Source organism: Sus scrofa, chromosome 1 (assembly GCF_054392235.1).
Source record: "Sus scrofa isolate SSC_HxYL_T2T_F1_AM1 chromosome 1, Sscrofa_HxYL_maternal_Yorkshire_Landrace_v2.0, whole genome shotgun sequence".
Lineage (NCBI taxonomy): Eukaryota > Metazoa > Chordata > Mammalia > Artiodactyla > Suidae > Sus > Sus scrofa.
The window spans coordinates 113765853-113786021 of NC_139383.1; the positions used below are offsets into that span (position 1 = coordinate 113765853).

The following is a 20169-nucleotide window of genomic DNA, read 5'->3' on the forward strand; positions in this document are numbered from 1 at the left end:
CCCATCGGCTACCATCAAGATGACCTCTCTTTCACCTGCCAAGATGTTCCTAGCAAAGAAGGACCAGGCTACACCCTTGTGCACCCCCTATGTCAATTAACCATTTATGAGATTATGAAAACAGCTAATTTCTTCCTCAAGAAAGGGCTGAATCTCCTAATCTACAAAATCTTGTAAAGAACAGTGTACGTTATCTGGCTCAGAACACTTTTAGAAAATCACCGAAACATCTCAAGAGCAAACACAGTTTCCAAATATCTCCACGGAGAATATTCCAGGGGTTGGCAGAGAGACCAAAGAGGACACTCAAAACAGAGCCATGTCACATGGGAATAAATAGGAAATGTCAGTGTGGAGAGGAATCCTGGTACTTGTAGAGTCCAGACAAGCCACTTCTCACTGTAAACATACCATCTACCAGAGAAACACACTTGATTAATCTGACCTCCTGGATGACACTTCGCAGGTTCTGATGCTGGGAGTGAATCACAAACTGTAGATGAGCGATCTGCTCCTGGAGGAGGGAAATCTCCTTTTGAAGATCCTGGCAACTGGAAATGCAAAGGAAAAAAGAAAGGTTTGCTGATGCATTATACAGCTATTTATACAGCTGTGCTACCAGGATGTCCTCACACGTGACTCTCCTACTAAACATGATGTGGATAAGACGCACAGAAGCAGCCTCTGATCAGCTCAGATATGACTTGAACGAGAACACTAGTTCATGTCAAAAGCTCCTCTCTGGCCACCTGTGACTCTCCTCCCCCCAGCAGGTAGCTGAGTCAGGTTTCATTGACCCTGGGGAAGCACTTCCATATCTAACACGTCTTGCCTACGAGCACACACTTCCTAGCAGCCATCAGAATGCACAGAACTAGGATAGCAGGGTTGGTACATGGGACCAGGAATGGAGACTTTAGATATGAATCAGAAACCAATTTCCAGCGATACAAGGGTTAGTAGATGTTGTTAATTGCTGTGTTTATCTTTTTTTTTTTTTTTTTGCTTCCTACTTTTGTTAGTTCTACTACCTGTAAATAAAATAAAGCAAGAAAAAAAAGGAAGAAATTAGATTCCAGATAATATTTTAAGTCCACATCCACCATTGTGAAGAAAGATGCATGAAATTTGAATTTAGACTATTCATACTTTCCCCAAGCTCCATTTAGGTAACTGGAACTGATTATACAGCTTTTGACTATTTTCTACTTAATTAGAGTTTGAGGCAAAATGCCTTGCAGCAAGATCACCAAACTTGGGAAAAGTGTGACTTCTTTCTAAGCCTCCGTATAGCAAATATAATAACCCTACCTTTATAGCATGACAAGATTTATACTGTATATTTAAAGAGGTAAAGTGAATGTGCTTTTGGAAAGTGCACTTCTTACAAAGTAATATATTACTTTAGTTTATTAAGATTTTACAATTAGTAGCTAACATCCAATGCCATTGCAATTCTGATTTTTACATGTTAACAAATATTGCAAAGGTCATGGAAATTCATGATACTACAGAACTTGTTCTTACGTTTTTTTAAGTCTCCATTTTGGTTTACACCATGTACTAAAACATTGTTTCTCAAGCTTAAAATGCCTTAGTGGATCTTGTTAAAGTGTCAGGGATCTTCTTAAGATGTACACTCTGACCCCATCATTGAGTAGGGCCTGAGTGTTTGCAGTTCCAACATAAGCTAGGTGTTGGAATGATTCTTCTGATCCTTAGACCATGATTTGAGTGCTCTGAGTAGCATAGAACTAAACCGCTAAGATTTAATATATAATTTCTCAAGAATGTTTAATATATAATGCAGTCTTTCAAGGCCAAGTAACTTTCAGGCAATTTTCAATATTTAAGAGAAAACTTGATTTTTTTTTCCCCTTGTTTGGTTTCAATGAGAGAGCTTTAAAAAGAGTTTGTTTTACTGTAGAAATTAATTAATTAATTAAAATTATAAAATTAATTTATATAAACCTATAGAAATGTTTGCACTAGTACATATGATGTATAATGATAGCCATTACTATTTATTTATCCTATGGAATGAAATAATTTATACTATAAAGTACTATAAAACTATATAATATAGATATCACAAAATATAGGTAAAATATTTTTTATTGTTTATAGCATTAAAAATGGAAACTACCTAAATGTTCAACAATAAAAGACTTGGTAAATTATGTCATGTCCATGCCACTTTCATTTGACATATACATATATATCACAGAGATAGACCAATAGACTTAATTTATATCAGAGATGATGCTGCATAATGCTATAAAAGGATGGTCTTTTCTGGCGTTCCCCTCGTGGCACAGCGGAAACAAATCTGACTAGGAACCATGAGGTAGGGGGTTCAATCCCTGGCCTCGATCAGTAGGTCAAGGATCCAGCGTTGCCGTAAGTTGTGGTGTGGGTCGCAGATGCGGCTCAGATCCTGTGTTGCTGTGGCTCTGGAGTAGGCTGGCAGCTGTATCTCCAAGTAGACCCCTAGCCTGAGAACCTCCACATGCCATGGCTGTAGCTCTAAAAAGCAAAAAAAGAGAAAGAAAAAAAAGGATGGTCTTTTCAGCAAATGCTACTGAGACAACTAGATATTCATATGAAAAGAGGACAAAGAAAAGAAAATTAATCCTGGAGTTCCCATCGTGGCTCAGTGGTTAACGAGTCCAACTGGTATCCATAAGGACACAAGTTCGATCCCTGGCCTTGCTCAGTGGATTAAGGATCTGCCATTGCCATGAGCTGTGGTGTAGGTCACAGAAAAGGCTCAGATCCAGCATTGCTGTGGCTGTGGTGTAGGCCGGCAACTACAGCTCCAATTTGACCCCTAGCCTGGGAACCTCCACATGCCACTGGTGTGGCCCTAAATAAATAAATAAATAAATAAAATTTTAAAAATAATAAAAAAAGAAAGTTAATCCTAACCTCACTTCATAATAAAAATAAATTCCATGTAGGTTGTGAATAAACCTGGGGATCCCCAAATCCTTCATAAAATAATAGAGAAGAGCATCTTTGTGAATTTGAAATAGAGAAAGATTGTTAAAAAGAGAACTTAAAACAGTATTAACTGCAAAGGAAAGGATTGATAAGTTTGACTAGACAAAAATGTAAAACTTACAGTCACCATATGAGAGTGAATAGGACAGCCTCAGAATCTTGGTAACAGAAATGACTAACAGAGGCATTGTATCCAGAATACATATGGAACATCTGCAAATCGACAGGGGAGGAACCCAGCAGAAAAATTAGAAAGTGACTTGAAGAGGTATTTCACAAACAAAAAAAGATGAGTTACGGACATAAGGATCAAAACAGCAGAGAAAGCAAACAAACGTCTGGCCCATAGTTGGTACTAAGATTCAAAATTGCTCCAGAGAGGAAGGGAAAAAAGAGAAAAAGAAAGGAGGAAGGAGCAGTAGGACTCAGGACTTTCCTGGGGAAATAATGAGATAGAACTAGAGATGCTTTGCTGAGCCAGGCTGGCTTTGAAAATTCATACAATATGAAAATACTGCATATTATTAAAGATGAGTATTCAAAATGGTTTCACTGTGCCTTATGATGACCCAGACCTTGGGGATCAAAAGGCAAAAAGTCTCTAGAAGGATGGAGGTTGGGTAGACATGCTCCCCCAAATTCAAAACTCAGGAAAATTTCCCATGTCCTCCATGAGAATACTATCATCAACTTCACCACAAATAAAAAAATACAAAATAGGTCTTAAGATGGAAGCAAAGTATTTCTAGGAGCACTCCCTTTTCTTTTTTAAAAATTTTAAGTTTGGTCAGTGGTTCACTATGAGTGGGTGTATAGCACCTCCTCATGCACATTTTGTGAACCAATCTCATTTTATACCTGTTCTTGTATCTCCTTGGCCTCCTCATATGATTTATTTTCAGTTAAAGAATTATGCTGTATTTTATGTGGTTTTTGTAAACAATCTTACACTTTCTTAGAACTTGGGGTATGTAAATATATAATTTCAAAGGGTATGGAGAACATAAGGATGGCCATATTTGCACAATCCCAGAATATAACTCTTTGAAGTCTTTATGAACTATGCTTATTATCATACTAGAGTCTACAGGGGCTCAGATTTCCTGCTGTCTGATGTTTCTTTGGACCTTTATGATGGCCATCACTGAATTTAAGTCCCCAGTGGAAGAGAGGGAAACTGAGGATCACAACCACAAGAATAGGAGACTCCCGGTCCTTATGTTTCCCAAGCCAGAGCAAGATGAAAGAATAAGCGAGGGGTAGCTATAGCTCTGTTCACATTTCAACCCAACTCAGGAGAGTATTACTATTGCCAATCAAAATCTTCGCCATTGTTCTTCTCAATGGTGGCACTAAATGGGGAGCTTGAGAGCACCTGCAAAACTACTAATGATAAATATACAATATAAGTATAGACAGCATGCTGTCATGCAACTTCATCTCCAAGATGCCCTGTTTCCTCCTCTAAGGAACGTGCCATCCCTAAGCAGCTTCTGCAGATATGGAGGCACCAACACACTATTTATCTTACAAACCTCAAGTGTGTTTCCTTGAAGGATAACTCTAAAAAGGGTGTGTATGTTTATCTGCGACATCATAGGGCAGAGAGGTAAGTGGAAAATTGCCTACTGTTCACAGCTATACAGGAGACTGAGGAAACCAGTCTGAGAGAAGTTCTCTAGAATCTCCAGAAATGAGAGAAGGTCAAAGTCCTCTATGGCAGAACAAGTACAAGCTTTCCATGATCAAACTAGAGCCCAAACTCCCAGCCCTACAACTTCTGAAAGGCTGAATAATCTTGACAAGTCACCTAAGCAATTAGATGTTCTGTTCCCTTCCTGAAAGGTCAATGGAAAGATTAAATTCAATAAGGTACCTAGAGTTACTTTATAAACCAAAAGGCGCTATCCACATGTCAGTTAGTACTGATGGCAGTACAAATATGGAGCCAACCTTATTTTTAAGAAAAGATGCTTCTGCTGAACTTTTTAAAAAATTTATTTATTTTTATTTTTATTTTTTTTTTTAAAGCTGCAGGTGCAGCATATGAAAGTTCCCAGGCTAGGGGCTGAATCAGAGCTACAGCTGCCGGCCTACAGCAATGCCAGATGGAGCTGCATCTGCGACCTACACCACTGTTTGCAGCAAAACCAGATCCTTAACCCACTGAACAAGGCCAGGGATCAAACCCACATTCTCACTGGTACTAGTCAGGTTCATTTCCACTGAACCTCAATAGGAACTCCACTCCTGCTGAATCTTTTGGCTTTCATTAGAAGTAATTGTGAGGATTGGCTTAATATATTATAATGATATATGCATATCTGTACACAAGGAAACAATGTCATTTTCCTCTAAACTATAAAGGTTTAAATCATTCTCAGAGAGGCTTTGTAATATTAGAAATTCCAAGCTGGAACATATTGAATCTTGTTATAAAAATGGCAGAATGAAGCCCCCTGCAATTCATAAAAGTCATGGCTCCTGTAAAACTCACCATCTCTGTTTAAGGGAGATTAAATCACCCACAGCCTTCCACTTAGGGAAGCAGCCCTAGGCTATTCCTTGAGTAAGGGGAGGCCACCCACAAGACTGGGAGAGGGGCGCTGGCCAAAGGCTATTGGTTGGAGGTCAGTGTAGGGGCTGGTCAGCATGATCCATCTGCCTAACACAGGAAGTAGTATTAGTTCCAATCAGAGCTTTTCCTCTGGAATTTGAAAGGAAAATACAGAGAATATAAACCAGCAGGTAAAACATGGTGAGAAAAGCAATGAATCATCTAAGAAGGAAAAAAACAAGAGAAAAGTGCACAAACACCCATGACTAAATGGGATCAACAAAATAATCTGCTTTTAAAAAATCACATTAGGCCCTAAAGGGTGACCTTCCCATCTTCCCATGACTACATCTTCTTTTCTGGCCATATCTCTCCAATCTTAATCTAAGAGAAATCCTCTTTATTTATGGGAGCTTAACCAAGTCTCTATCACTTTAACCAAAAGAGTCTGACTCATGTTGATTTCATTTTCTTGTCACTTAGCAAAGTGAATACCTCTACGCACAGCTCAAAGAAACAAGTAAAATAAATATTTGAGATACTTCCAATTTATGAAAACTGTACAAGCCAGGATGTTCAAACACCTTTCTGAAAACACAAAACATCCATTGCCCTCAAGCTATCCCTCAAACCTCCTCAAGAGGTTTTTGAGGATTCTTTATCACGACTGCTGATTTTGGTTAGGGTTAGGGTTAGGGTTAGGGTTTTTAAAGAAAATTTTTTAAAGAAAATTTTTTAAAGAAAAAAATTTTTTAAAGAAAAATTTATTAAAGAATAAATTTTTTAAATTTTTTAAAGAAATTTTTTAAAGAAAAAAATTTAAACTCAGATTATCTGGACTCTTAATGGAAGGCATATGTTACCTGTCATAGTTCTGCTGCATGGAAAAGCTCTCTTTAGGGAAAAAAAAAAAGCTGGAAATTTTACTTAGAATTAAATTATGAGTATATATAAGCAATTCCAAAGACTTATGGATGTTTTCCATAGTGTATTGTTCATCCTCTACAGAGATGCACAATGCTATGAAACTCTCTTATAAGTTTACTTTCTCGGACTACAAAGCTTGTTCACAGGGAAGAATATGAGGAAATTAATATTAGTGGTATCCCAGTGTGTTTCAAATATGTGGGTACAATTGCCAGGGTCACCCCAGTTCTGGACTTTGGCTGATGAGGTCCAGTGCAAGAATACGAGCCAGACAGAAAGCACAGTATATGAGAGAGAAGGAGATAATGGGAAAGGAAAGGAAATACAAAAACACCAAAAGACCAAGAGAGTTGTGTTTGAGCATATGTCATTGAATAAATGAGAACAAAAATGTGTACATTCTGAGGCTCATAATAATGCCTGGTATCCCAAAGAGTAATAAATAGATCTGGATGGATGAAGAAAGATCTTGAAATAGATTTGACTTTGAATCTTTTATCAGAATATATGAGGACTGTGGTGGGCTTAGAATTAAAAGAAAAGAAAAAAAAAATGGAAAGGGAAAGAAAAGAAAGTGTTTAGGAAATTTCATGTGATGTGAGTTATTCCATGATATTCCAGAGAATTTTCTAACTGTAGCCGAGTAGTCAAGTTGTCATGGTGATATCCGTAAATCCATAAATTCACACCCACCCCTAGCACACTGAGGGCCATGACTGCTTGTGAATTATGAGTGTTTGTAAGTGTCAAGAACAAAGGATGGTTTCACAGTATTTCCTTCATTCTCTCCCAAAGATGGGAACACCACAAACCTATGGGACAATTCCGTCTGTGGACGAGCTAATTGAATGCTGGTTGTAGCAGAGGTCCCTTAACAAAATCAGAAGCATCAGAAGAATGGAGACTCAACAGCATCCTCCTCAGCATCAAGCATAAACAGAGAGAGAACAGGCTCATTCACATTTTGTGTGTGTGTCTTTTTAGTGATACACTCACGGCATATGAATGGGAGCTGGACTTGCCAGCCTACACCACAGCCACAACAAGGCTCAGATCCAAGCTGCTATCTTTGACCTACACCACAGCTCACAGCAACACCAGATCCTTAACCCATTGAGCAAGGCCAGGGATGGAACCCCAGTCCTCATGGGCACTAGTTGGGTTTGTTACTGCTGAGTCATGACGGGAACTCCTCATTCACACTTCAAGAGGGCTAATGCCCTACACACACACACACACACACACACACACACACACATCCCTCTACCCTCTCCCAGATTCCCCAGTAGGTAGGAAAGGGGAGGCACAAGGCTGTTAATCCTAAGACTTTTCCCTTTCTCCTCACTTTCAGGCTTCCTTTTCCTCCAAGGAAAAGAAAGTCTTCCATCCATCTACTGGTCAATGTACCAGAGGAGAGGAAAGACATCAGGAACTGCTTTTACTTAGGATTAGGTAGATTTGCAAACCTTTTAGGATAAGTAGTGGTGGATTTGAGATGCAGCAGCTTGTTTTCCAAAGACAGTTTTTTGTCTAGCAGTGTTCTCTTTTCCTAGGAGAAAATAAGATACAATTTTTGCTTTTGCTTATTTCTTTTTTCTCTCTCTCTTTCTCTTGTCTGTATGTCTGTCTCCCTCTCTCTATGTCTGAAAAGGCATTCTTACAAACTGTTCACAAAAGATGCTTCTTGTAATCTAGAAAGATGTTTTACGCTCAAGAGCTAATTTCATGTGGCACTTACAACCTATTCCAGTGAAGCCTGGGCAGGCGTTCCCCTGCATGGTTTACAGGACGTTCAAGGATAGGTCAAGACTAGTTGTCTCCACTGCCCTTGATTGTCTGGAGAGCTTTGGCTCCTCCCCCAGCCCATTGCTCAGTAAAACTCCTGTGTCTCTCCATCCTGCCCCAAACACTAACTGCCTGCTCATCTCTCTCTAGGTACTGGCTCTCCCATCATTATACCTGCTTCTCTTAAGTTAGATTGAGTCGTTGGTATCCCAAGGATACCACTGTGCTTGTCTTGATACCTACCTGATCGCAAGGCATCTGTCAGAAAGTAGAAAAGTAGTAAATGCATTTTGAGTAAAGGATCAAGGCCACACATGATAAATTCACATCCTAATTAGGATATGAGACATTTTGACACTGAGCAAGCATACCTAAAGAAATGCCTTAATGTCATTAATAAAACAAACTCTTTCCATCCAAAAGGAAAATAGACAAGTCTATGAAAATCCAAGATGGAATGATTGTGTTCTTTTTTTATATGTGGTAGAAATAGATGTTTTGATACTATTTGCAATGCTGTTTAAAATCATTCCTTTTGCAGTATTTATATAGGTAAAATATAAGGCAGTGCCATTATAGCAAAAACTATCAGAATGTTTTTGGACATGGACTGACCTGGTTTTGAAACTCTGTGACTGTGTAATTTTTGCCAAGGTTTTAACCTCTCTAGACATTATCACTCTTTTTTTTTTTTTTTGTATTTTTTCTTTATAGGGCCACACCCACAGTATATGGAGGTTCCCAGGCTAGGGGGTCTAATCGGAGCTTTTGCTGCTGGCCTATGCCAGAGCCACAGCAACGCCAGATCCGAGCCACATCTGTGACCTCCACCACAGCTCACGGCAATGCCGGATCCTTAACCCACTGAGCAAGGCCAGGGATCGAACCCGCAACCTCATGGTTCCTAGTCGGATTTATTTCCACTGCGCCATGACAGGAACTCTGACATCATCACTCTTAAAAAAAAATAACCAAACTTGTACATCAAAATATGTGATTTTAATGTCATATCGGTTCATTGTTTAATAACCTGACCCAAAGATTTTTTTAATTCTACTGGAGAATTTCTTTGCATTAGGCTTTATTATGTATTATTTGATTTGAGCTCTGACTCTTTGAAGTTGCATGTTAATTTGTAGATTTCTGTCTGGTAGAAAAGATAATCCCAAAGGTTATGGTTTGATTGCCTTAAAGAATATTAACCAGCTTTGTATCTAATTCTATATTCTGGTAATCGTATGTTATATTCCTTTTTTTCAAAATCCTTATAAATGGTCAGTTTAAAAAATATTTTATTTAAACCAGCTTCACCATCCTACCGGTTCATTCATTCATTAATTAGTTGAATAAAACATCTGGCAGGTGTCAATTCTATATTTGTTTGAACCATGTTTTTTACTTTTTTGAGCATCCCTAGAATGAGGATAATACTATTTATACTGAAATGTTGGGATAAGTGGAAATGTATGTGAAAGGTCTATGCTTCTCTGGTACATTTTAGGACCTCAATAGAAAATAATACGAAGATGCCAAATATTTCATATCTGATATTTTTTACGTATACTAACTTTTTCAAAAATTTCCTGCATTCTTATCACATGTAGATATTGTTCTAGTATAGCCCTTGTTGATCTAAGGGATCAAGATACTCTTTGCAAGTTTATTATGATATTGGATCATCAAAGAAACACATTACTGATAATATATTTTGAGTTTGCAGAGGATAAAAAAGTGTTTAACAAACATTCTTCCTAATGGATTTTCAATTAATGGATCTTCATAACCAAGATTCCAGGAGACCAGACGACTGGACAAGTAAATGCCTTGGTCAAGGTCCAGCATTCAGCTTGGGCTCTTAATGCTTCCTCTCTGACAGCATAGCAAGTCACACTCTACCAAGCTTCTCAGGGAGTGTCTTCTGGAAAGGGAAAGGCGTTCACAGCACCACCCAGTGGACAACCCAGTCTTCCCCAAACCACACTTTTGAAGGGTTCACTCTCCTGATGAAGGTGGAGTGGACACCAATTTACATCATCACCAGATGTTAACATCTAAATGATTCAGGAATCAAGGATATCATTTTTATCCCGCATCAAAGAAGAAGGGGGTGTAACTAAAAGGATTGCAAACTGCTAACTGGAGGACTGTGGAATAGTTCCTCATGCTCATTGTCCTCATTTATAAAATGATGTTGAGGAACTAGGTAGTCTCAGAAGCGCCTTTGAGCTCTAAAATTCTAATAGAGCTAAATCAATGACACTGGAAAACTAATATGATGCAACAGAATTGCACTGTTAGCCAAAGGAACATATGCCATATTAAAATGCTCTTATTGGGCTTTTTTTTGCTGGCTTATCACTGTGTTTATGGAATTCATTCTCGCTGAATTCCTGATTAAAGTGGGACAGATGGCAAAGGTTTTAAGTAATGTGTTCATTACCAGACCTCATACCACTAATGGCTATTTACTGGAGCAGTGGCTTGTGCAAGTGAGTAGAAAATGAATCCTTCTCCAGGGGGGACCCATCACCAGGGCAGTATTTATCAACCATTGCTGTGGATGTTCATTTTTCATTTTCATTTCCTTTTGGAACTCATGTCTTTTTCTAATTAATGTCTTTTTCTCAGTACCCTTTCCTCTCATTCCAGTACACACTTTCCTCCTAAGAAACCCTTCATCACAGCTTGTACCTTCAGTATCTCCGTAAATCAAGATGTCATCAAGCTTTCCTTCTTAGAGGTTTATCTGTGTGCTTGCTCGTTTTACAAATATCATGTATCTTTAAACTAAAGATGTTTTTTTAAAAAACCTCCTGCACATTTTCCTTCCACTACGTTCCACCTCCTTCTACCTTTCAGAGATTCCAAGAGGCTCCACTCTAAGAAGTCACTGAACTTGGAGTTCCTTTCGTGGCTCAGTGGTTAACGAATCCGACTAGGAACCAGGAGGTTGCAGATTCAATCCCTGGCCTTGTTCAGTGGGTTAAGGATCTGGCATTGCCATGAGCTGTGGTGTAGGTCATAGACACTGTGTTGCTGTGGCCCTGGCATAGGCCAGCAGCAACAGCTCTGATTAGACCCCTAGCCTGGGAACCTCCATATGCTGCGAGTGCAGCCCTGGAAAATACAATAAGAAGAAGAAGAAGAAGAAGAAGAAGAAGAGGAAGAAGTCACTGAACTAGATAGAATGTTCTGCATAGCCTTGCTGAATCACAGGCATCCTGTCCACTTACTGTGTCAGAAAGCTCCTAGAGACAGCCATCCATTATGGGTCAATGTCAAGACAAAAGGGAGAAAGCCATCACTTCTCAAAAAGGTCTCCCAGTGTGTAAACTGCTTAACCTTGCTCTGCAGTCCATCTCTCTACCTTCAGTAGGGTGTCAGCCTCCATAAGGACCCCTGGGAGAGTGAATAAAAGGAGATCTGGGAAGTTCCTTGAGACTCATACAACCCAGATATTTTACATCGCAGTCTCCAAAAAGAGACTCTATCTGTCTCATTCACAAATAGACATCTAGCCTTGAGTTTTGCCTGGTATATGGTGCTCAAATATTTGTAGAACAAACCAGTGAATATACCCCAGAATTCTGAGATGAACTTACATCCAGTACAGATTTCCAGGGGTTTCTAAGAAATAGAAATTATATTCTATTATCCTGTTGTTAATTTTTAGGGACAAACAGCTAGCTGCCAAACCCACCCAGTGTTACCAAGTTTGAGGTGACTGCAGATCTTTAGATACTATCGAGTTGGTTAATCAAGTAGTTTGATTAAACAACCCTATATACATTCCAGAATTATCTTCCTTTCCTCAATGTGAATGTTCTTTATGCTTAGTTTTCTTCCTTTCCTAAATGAAAATGTTTTGTGCTATCTTAGTTTACTAAACTATTTATTACAGGATGAGTATTCTAATGCTGCAAAGTATTCATCCAAATGTTACAGTCTGTCCAAAATATCTGGGACAATTAATTATAAATTGTCACTTCTTGTCAAACCAGCTACCTGAGGACATTCTAGTCCTGTGATTCTGGCTAATACACTCAGCAACCCACAACACAACACATATATAGATATGTATTATTATTATTATTAGATTCAATTTAGTTTGGGCTTATTTAATTTTAGTGATTTCCTCATAGGACCTTCATTAAGATCACACATTCAGCCAAACTCACAGTGTTATAAATTAACTTCTTGGGAAATATGTAAAAATTAATCAAAATTTCTCTAGCAAAAATCCTGAATGCTGAAATGTAATCCTTTTGAAGTGATATTTCTAAAATGGCATCAATTCAGGCAGATTCTTAAAATAAAATAAGGCTGAGAAGAGTGGAGGCAAATCAAGGAATTAATATAATAAGTTCAAAAACGTATTGGGCAATATTTACTAGAAGTTAAACTCTGTATTCTTATCTACTCCAACTCAGTTTCAAAGATGGGAAACAAATATGCCAAGTTTTCTATTTGTTTGTTTTGCTATTAAAAAAAAAAATTCCTTGGTTTGTCTGAATGCTAAATTCTAAGGCATGCAAAATTAAATTTATGTGCTCACCTTTTGTATGTATTTGGAGAGCCAGCTACTCAAAGGAACTTTCATAACACTTTTAATAATTTTTGTTCTATTATTATTCATCCCTAAATTGTCTCTTTTGAAAGTTCCAATTTCCGTAGAATGTCTTTTCTTAATGTGAACTGCCCTTGTCCTTTTTACAAACCTAAAGTGGACTTGGATGGCAAAAATGGACACTTCACTGAATCTAATACATAAAAACGCTACAATTACAGTAATATATTATTACTAGCGGTAAGTGGACTTTTTGATCTTTTCCATTATTTCTATTTATAGGCTCATCCGGCTCCCCTTTCTAAAACATACATTTACTAGGGGGGGAAAGTGACAGATAATAACATGACTGCAGTATTTGTAAAGAGGTAAATCAGTAAGTATAATACAGATCATATTAAATGTGTGAGGGAAGAAATGAATATTACTGAGGCCATCCTAAGATCTTAGGAGTCGCAGAGAGTACTTTCATTTACTGTTACTTATTTTCAAGTTATTTTCTTTCATTCTCACACTGACTCCATCAGGAAGAAATCCCTTTAACACTCCAGATGCCTACCTTTTCCATTCTCTGTACAAGATTTTCCAACTCCGTGATTTGATTATGTTTTTCTTCAAGCTTTTCAGCAATTTGATTCAGATTTTCAACATGGTGGTTCAATTTCTGTTCTTTTTCAAGTTTGTTAACCTTTCATCAGAAAAACCGTGGTCAGACTACTGTTTTAATTAAACCTCTACATATATTACCTCCCTTTATAATTTTCTTAGTACACACTCAAATTTTAATAATTTACACGTTTAGAATTACTTCCTTGAATTCAATCTTCCTTTAAAAAAAAATGATAGACTAGAACCACACTAAATCAATGGAGAATTAATATTGTATAAATATTATTATCATTTCTAGAATGCTGCTACCATAAAGCATTCTATCTAGACTGGTGTAAGAAAGAGAGATGGGGGGCAGGGGGAGGAAGAGAGAGAGACAATAATTTAAGAAAAGCAAAACTTTTGACTTCTTTCCAACAAAACTTATCTAGAACAAAAATAAAATCTTATAGGTTCAATTAAAAATTTTCATTTTTAATCAAACAGTGCCATGAAGCAGAATAATTATCCCCACTGTGTCCAGGGGTTATTTCCTAGACGTATAGCATGAATTACACTAAAAGACACAGTGAGAAATCAGCAGGCAGCCATAGCCCACGCTTTGAGTGTTTCAACTGACGTGTAACGGACATGGGCATGCACATCTGTTTGTGTGTTTAACAGATGCTGAGATTTTTCCATTTAAGAAAACAATGTCTGACATCCCTTGAAAATACTAGGTGGGCACGCCTACCCAGGAATCCAGGCTGGGGCTGAGTCCCCTTTGCAGGGACACGCACACTCCCATCCACTCACTGTTCACTCAGGTACTTTATCTGCGCCCTGCAGGCCTGTGAGTTTGCGACCATCACCGCCACAGCCTGGAACTTGAGGGCTTGTCGCCTACGCAGTGGATTTCCTACTGTGTTCCCTGGGGACTTTCTTAGGTCCTGAGCTGGCAGAGACCCAGACGCCCCACCCCAGCCTGAATGAGCTTTCCCGTTCTGAGTTTTGGCAAAAACACACATACACACCTTTTCCCCTTCCTCCAGTTCTAAAATATATTCTTCAGATAAAGTTTTATTGATCCTAGAATACATATTTCAGATTAAAAAACAAACAGAGAATGTGTGTGTCTATGATGTATGTATCCATATATACACATATATATTTATATGGTTTTATATTTTCACATATACATTTCTATATTGAAATATAAAAAGTATAATTTTTATATAATATATATATGTACACATACATACATTTTTTATTTGTTTATTTACTCTGAAGAATGTATTCCAGGATCAAAAAAATTTTTAAACCATTTATTTTGCCCAACTTTTTCATTTTAGAGTCGATTCCAGAGAGCTAGAATGACTCAGGCTGGGCCCACCTATTTAGTCAAAGGCAGAACCAGAAGAAAAGCCACCAGCCAGCATCATGGCCAGCCCTGATTTCTAGGCGGATGGCATGGCCTCCCTCCTGCCTGTGCCCTGCAGGGCTCTGGCAAGGGTGGCAACAGAGCAGCTCTGCCACATCCAGTCGCTGAGCTAAGCAGGGGTGGGGCAAGCGGGCACAGGAGTCAGGCATCCCACCCTTCCCAGTGCTTGACAAGTCATGTGGCCCTTGCTTGTTTCACATCTAACCCCTCCCCAAAAGGGAAACTTGAACAGCTCATGGGTTAGTTCATCAGAGTGTAAGCTCGGTACCTGGAGTAAGTGTCTATTGTCCTCATGCTTCTTTCTAGCTTCCTCAGACTGTGTTTGATAGTTTTCAAATAATCTCTGGGCCACATTTCTCAGAGCCGCCGCTCCGGCTTCTCTGGAGGCTTCCAGCTAGAAACAAAAGGTCACTGGGCATGTTTTGACATTTGCAATAAAAAGGAATAAAGACAGAGCAGTTTGATGGGCCATCAGAAACAACAGAGGCTGTAACTGTACCAGTTGCACTTCATAGACAATGGCTAGGAGAAAAGATGCTGTTACCTGGTAAGAAGAAAACATCAAACTAGAACTCCCCTATTTAGCAGGACGTCATGCAGGTGATTTGAGCTGGCCAAGCCAGTGTGAACTCTGTACACATCAATGCCTTGCACACATAGACTGCACCCTGCAGTGTTCCCTGGTGCCCCATCAGCTTATACAAGTATCTGCAAGGGTTTTATCATAAATGTTCACAGCAGTACTAACAGACATACTTTTCTGAAATAGAAGTAGGACAAGATTGAAGAATTGGGGCAATAAAGCTAAAGTGTCATGAATCTTTCAAAGATTTAACCTAAAGAAATTATCAAGGATGGCTGCAAATATTTACCTACTAAAATATCCTCTGTAGGACTGTATATAAAGTAAGCCAAAAAAAGGAAAATATAAGGCATTCAACAACAGATTAACTAAACAAAACTATGAGATATTTGAGTATGAGTACTCCAATTAATATTTCATTATTAATATCTATTAAATATGTGAAGACTTTTAAATTTTATTGTAGTAAAAACATTTAACATGAAACCTGTCCCATTAACAGATTTATTTTAATGTACAATACAGTATTAATTATCAATGTTGTTTTACAAGGCTGCGCAACAAATCTCTAGAACTTATTCATTTTGTACAACTAAAATTTTATACCCATTGAACTTTTGTAAACTTTTTAAACTTTTTAATTTTTTTTCTTTTTATGGTCACACCTGCAGCATATGGAAGTTCCTAGGCTAGAGGTCAAATGGGACCTGCAGTTGCAGGCCTTCCCCATAGCCAAGGCAACGCTAGATCCAAGCTGCATCTGCAACCTACTCTGTAGCTTGCGGCAACACCGGATCCTTAACCCACTGAGCAAGGCCAGGGATCAATCCTTCATCCTCACGGACACTTTGTCAGGTTCTTAACCCACAGACCCATAACAGGAACTCCTGTAAAATCTTTTTAATAGTAATGTTTGTCTCCAAAATAAAATAGGGAGATTTAGGGCTGCACTCGAGGCATATGGAGGTTCCCAGGCTAGGGGTCCAATCAGAGCCATAGCCACTGGCCTACACCATAGCCACAGCAATGCCGGATCCTTAACCACTGAGCGAAGCCAGGGATGGTACCCATGTCCTCATGGATACTAGCTGGGTTCGTTAACCGCTGAGCCACAATGGGAACTCCGGGAGATTTAAATTATCAAATGTAAACATACTTCTCTATGCATGTGAGCCTATGTGTGGATTTATGGATGTGTGTGGAATCTATCTGCTTTCACAGATCCATGAGTCTATCCTATTGGCTGCAGGACAAAATAAGAAATTTCTCCTACTGGTCATACCTTGATTTTCAATACTTCATTCTCTTTGTTCATCTCTAAGAGCTGCCGGTCTTTTCCTTTTATCCTTTCCATGAGCAGATCCAAACTGCAAGAAGGATCCATTTCAGAGTCAGAGGCATTTTGAATGTTTCCATAGTGCTGAAATAAACAAACAAGAAAATCATACGACTGGCTTTTACCGTCCTCTATGAATTTTGATAACAATAATTATCACTCAGTATTACATATATTAAGGAAAATTCAGATCAACGCAAATAAATCTTTTGAATCTCAGTGGTCAATGGGAAATACTAAATGAAGCAGCTAGCCTATCTATTTGCTCAAATTAATAGATTCTTATATTAAAAAGAGGGTAGAAGTACATCTCTCATGCCTTCTACATTCCCTACAGTTTTAAACATACTATCATGAACTTTTTAGGAGATAAATGATATCTACAAAGCCAACTGTTTGTTGTTTTGTTTTGTTTTGTTTTTTGTCTTTTTAGGGCAACACTTGCGGGATATCGAGGTTCCCAGGCTGGGGGGTCTAATCAGAGCTGTTGCTGCTGGCCTACTCCGGAGCCACAGCAATGCCAGATCCGAGCCACGTCTGTGACCTACACCACAGCTCATGGCAACACCAGATCCTTAACCCACTGAACGAGGCCAGGGATCGAACCCGCAACCTCATGGTTCCTAGTCAGATTCGTTTCTGCTGCGCCACAGCGGAAATTCCTTATTTTGTTTTTTAATCTAAGTTGTCTGCTGATCTTCTGTGGTTTGAGATGGCCAAGGCAGACACACTGGCAACACAATTCATCCTAAGGTGCTACGCCTATTAAGCTCCCTAATCATCTCCTCATCTTTATAGCCAATGGTGATTGTCCGGCCCTCAATTTACCTGACCTGCAGACCCCATTTGACAAAGCGGTCCCTCCTTGATTTCTGAAACCCTTTCTTTGGTTGTTTTCAACAGCTCCATTCTCTCCTGTTTTTCTGTCTTCACTTCTCAGCCTCCCGTGATGATTCTTCTTCTTCCCAACATCTAAATATTGGAAATCTCAGGACTCAGTGCTTAAGTTTTCTCTCATTTCCATCCATACCCATATGTTTGGTGATCTCCAATTTCAGAACTTTAAATACCATCTTTACTCCCCAAATCTCTAGCCCATAGCCTGGACCTTCTAGCCCAGGCCTCTATCCTCAACTCCAGAATCAGATATCCAGCCATCTATTAGAAACCTCCACTCAGATGTCTAGTAGGCAGCTCAGTACAGTCAAAACCGAATATTTGATCTTTCCTATCAGTCACAAACATTAACCTTTTCTAGTTTCAGAGTACTGACTTTAAGAAAAGAATTGGAATTGGTTGTGTTAATTTGGGAGCCAAGGAAGATAAAAGAGACTGTCCACGCGTTCTACGCTATGTTCTGGTGTTCTTTGTGGCCATCCAATATAGAAGATAACATTGCCAGAGTTCCCTTCGTGGCTCAGTGGTTAACGAATCCGACTAGGAACCATGGGGTTTCAGGTTCGATCCCGGGCCTTGCTCAGTGGGTTAAGGATCTGGCATTGCCGTGAGCTGTGGTGTAGGTTGCTGACGTGGCTCGGATCCTGCGTTGCTGTGGCTCTGGCATAGGTCGGTGGCTACAGCTCCTATTCAACCCCTAGCCTGGGAACCTCCACGTGCCGCAGGAGCGGCCCTAGAAAAGACAAAAAGACAAAAAAAAATGAAGATAACATTGCCATTAATGTCAATGCAGCATGTGGCTCAGGTGAGGTTTAACCTGGCATAAACCAAACAAGACTAAATGCAGACTGCTCAACCAAAGCGTCAAAGGCTGGTCACAGAGGAAGGGTGCATTTAAACTTATTGATTATCTGATCACTCTGCATAATGGCTTCAACTTGGTGTGGCCCAGGTGAACCTCACAGCTTGTACTTTTATCTGTCATTGGGAAATGTTGCTGTGCTATATATATATCCTGGCCGGGCTAAGATCTTCCCGTATACTTTCGATAAATAAACCCAGGTTAAAATATTCAATATAATCTGCCCATTCCGATCTGATCCTACTAAAGACATCTGTGGTTAAATATTTCATACATACACCCAGTAACATCTTAGATACCAACAAAATATTTAATAATTATAAAAAAAGTAATTTAAATAAAGTCTAGATGGGCTACACATTTATGTACTGAAGGAATAAAAGTGGTATATTTTGATGAATTAATTACCTTTGCATCTAGTCTGTGATTTGTACTGTTATGTCTCACTTCATCTTTAAATATTTGGTTTCGGATCTTTTCCAGAGTAGTTCGAATCTGAAAAAAAAAAAAAAAAGCAAAAAAACCAACAAGAAAACCCTTATTTTTTTCAAGGGCATTTAATCCCAAATGCTTTTGTTTTTCTCTATACCAGCTACCAGGCACCTGATTTATCCAGAAAGTAGTGCATATACACCAATCTCAGATTTAAACAACTGCCATCAACCTAACTTGCATTCAGACTAATATTGTTCAGATTGCAGAAAATGAGTATTTGGTCTTTATAACTTTTTCTTAGTCAAACCTAAAAATATAACCCAAACGAATATTATACAGCAAAATAATTACTATTTAGTAATTAATATTTAATACCATTTAGTTTCATTTTTTTCCATATAGTAATTTAGTACTAATTTACTATTTGGTAATTATTATAAAACAATTGCTATTTGGCAATCACTACAAAATAATTATTATCTAGTAATTACTACAAAATAATTACTATCTTGTAATTACTAGCGAAAAACTACTATTTAGTAATCACTAGAGAATAATTTTATGCATGAAATAGAAGCCCCATGCCTTGGTGACCTATGGAATTGCTAGACACTCAAAGATGAATTGATGTGAATAAGTTACAAACTAGTTATGTCCAAATTTTTCCATCTGTTTTAAAAAGACATTCATAAGAATATATATCTTTGTCAGCCATAAGATTTCACATTTCATATGATTTCACATATTTAATAGGGTAACATGCCAACATGCACAACACATAGTCCTTGGTGATAGCTACTCTGAACTGCTTGAGAGGAGACAAGGTAAGGAGAAACAGAAATTTAACAGGAAACATAAACTTCTACTTGGCAACAAAGCATCAATACTTATGAAAGAACTGAGAAATGACACAAAACATTAGGATGCAAGTCTGTTCTCCATCAGACTTGTGGTTGACAAGTGGGAGGGGGAAAGAGTAGGATGGACTGGGAGCTTGGGGTTAGTAGATGCAAACTATTACATTTAGAATGGATAAGCAATGAGGTCCTGCTGCACAGCACAGGGAACTATATCCAATCTCTTGTGATTAAACCATGATAGCAGGTAGTAGAGAAAAAGAATGTATAGATAGATAGATGATAGATGGATAGATAGGCAGATAGATAAATGACTGGGTCACTTTGCTGT

At 38.5% G+C, this 20169-nt stretch overlaps 1 protein-coding gene across 2 annotated transcripts in view; it reads right to left on the reverse strand.

Moving 5' to 3' along the window:
• CCDC68 (coiled-coil domain containing 68) overlaps positions 1–20169 on the reverse strand; it is a 50574-nt gene that overhangs the window by 13703 nt on the left and 16702 nt on the right. The window contains exons 4-9 of one of the 2 annotated variants that reach the window (XM_001926362.8): positions 18955–19041; positions 16734–16871; positions 15137–15262; positions 13399–13527; positions 7954–8036; positions 446–551 (exon numbers count right to left, since the gene is read on the reverse strand). In XM_001926362.8, coding sequence (XP_001926397.4) covers positions 446–551; positions 7954–8036; positions 13399–13527; positions 15137–15262; positions 16734–16871; positions 18955–19041 — 669 coding nt within the window. Of the gene's footprint in view, positions 1–445; positions 552–7953; positions 8037–11510; positions 11672–13398; positions 13528–15136; positions 15263–16733; positions 16872–18954; positions 19042–20169 lie in introns of those variants that run through there. The other variant, XM_084966694.1, reaches the window with a different exon arrangement.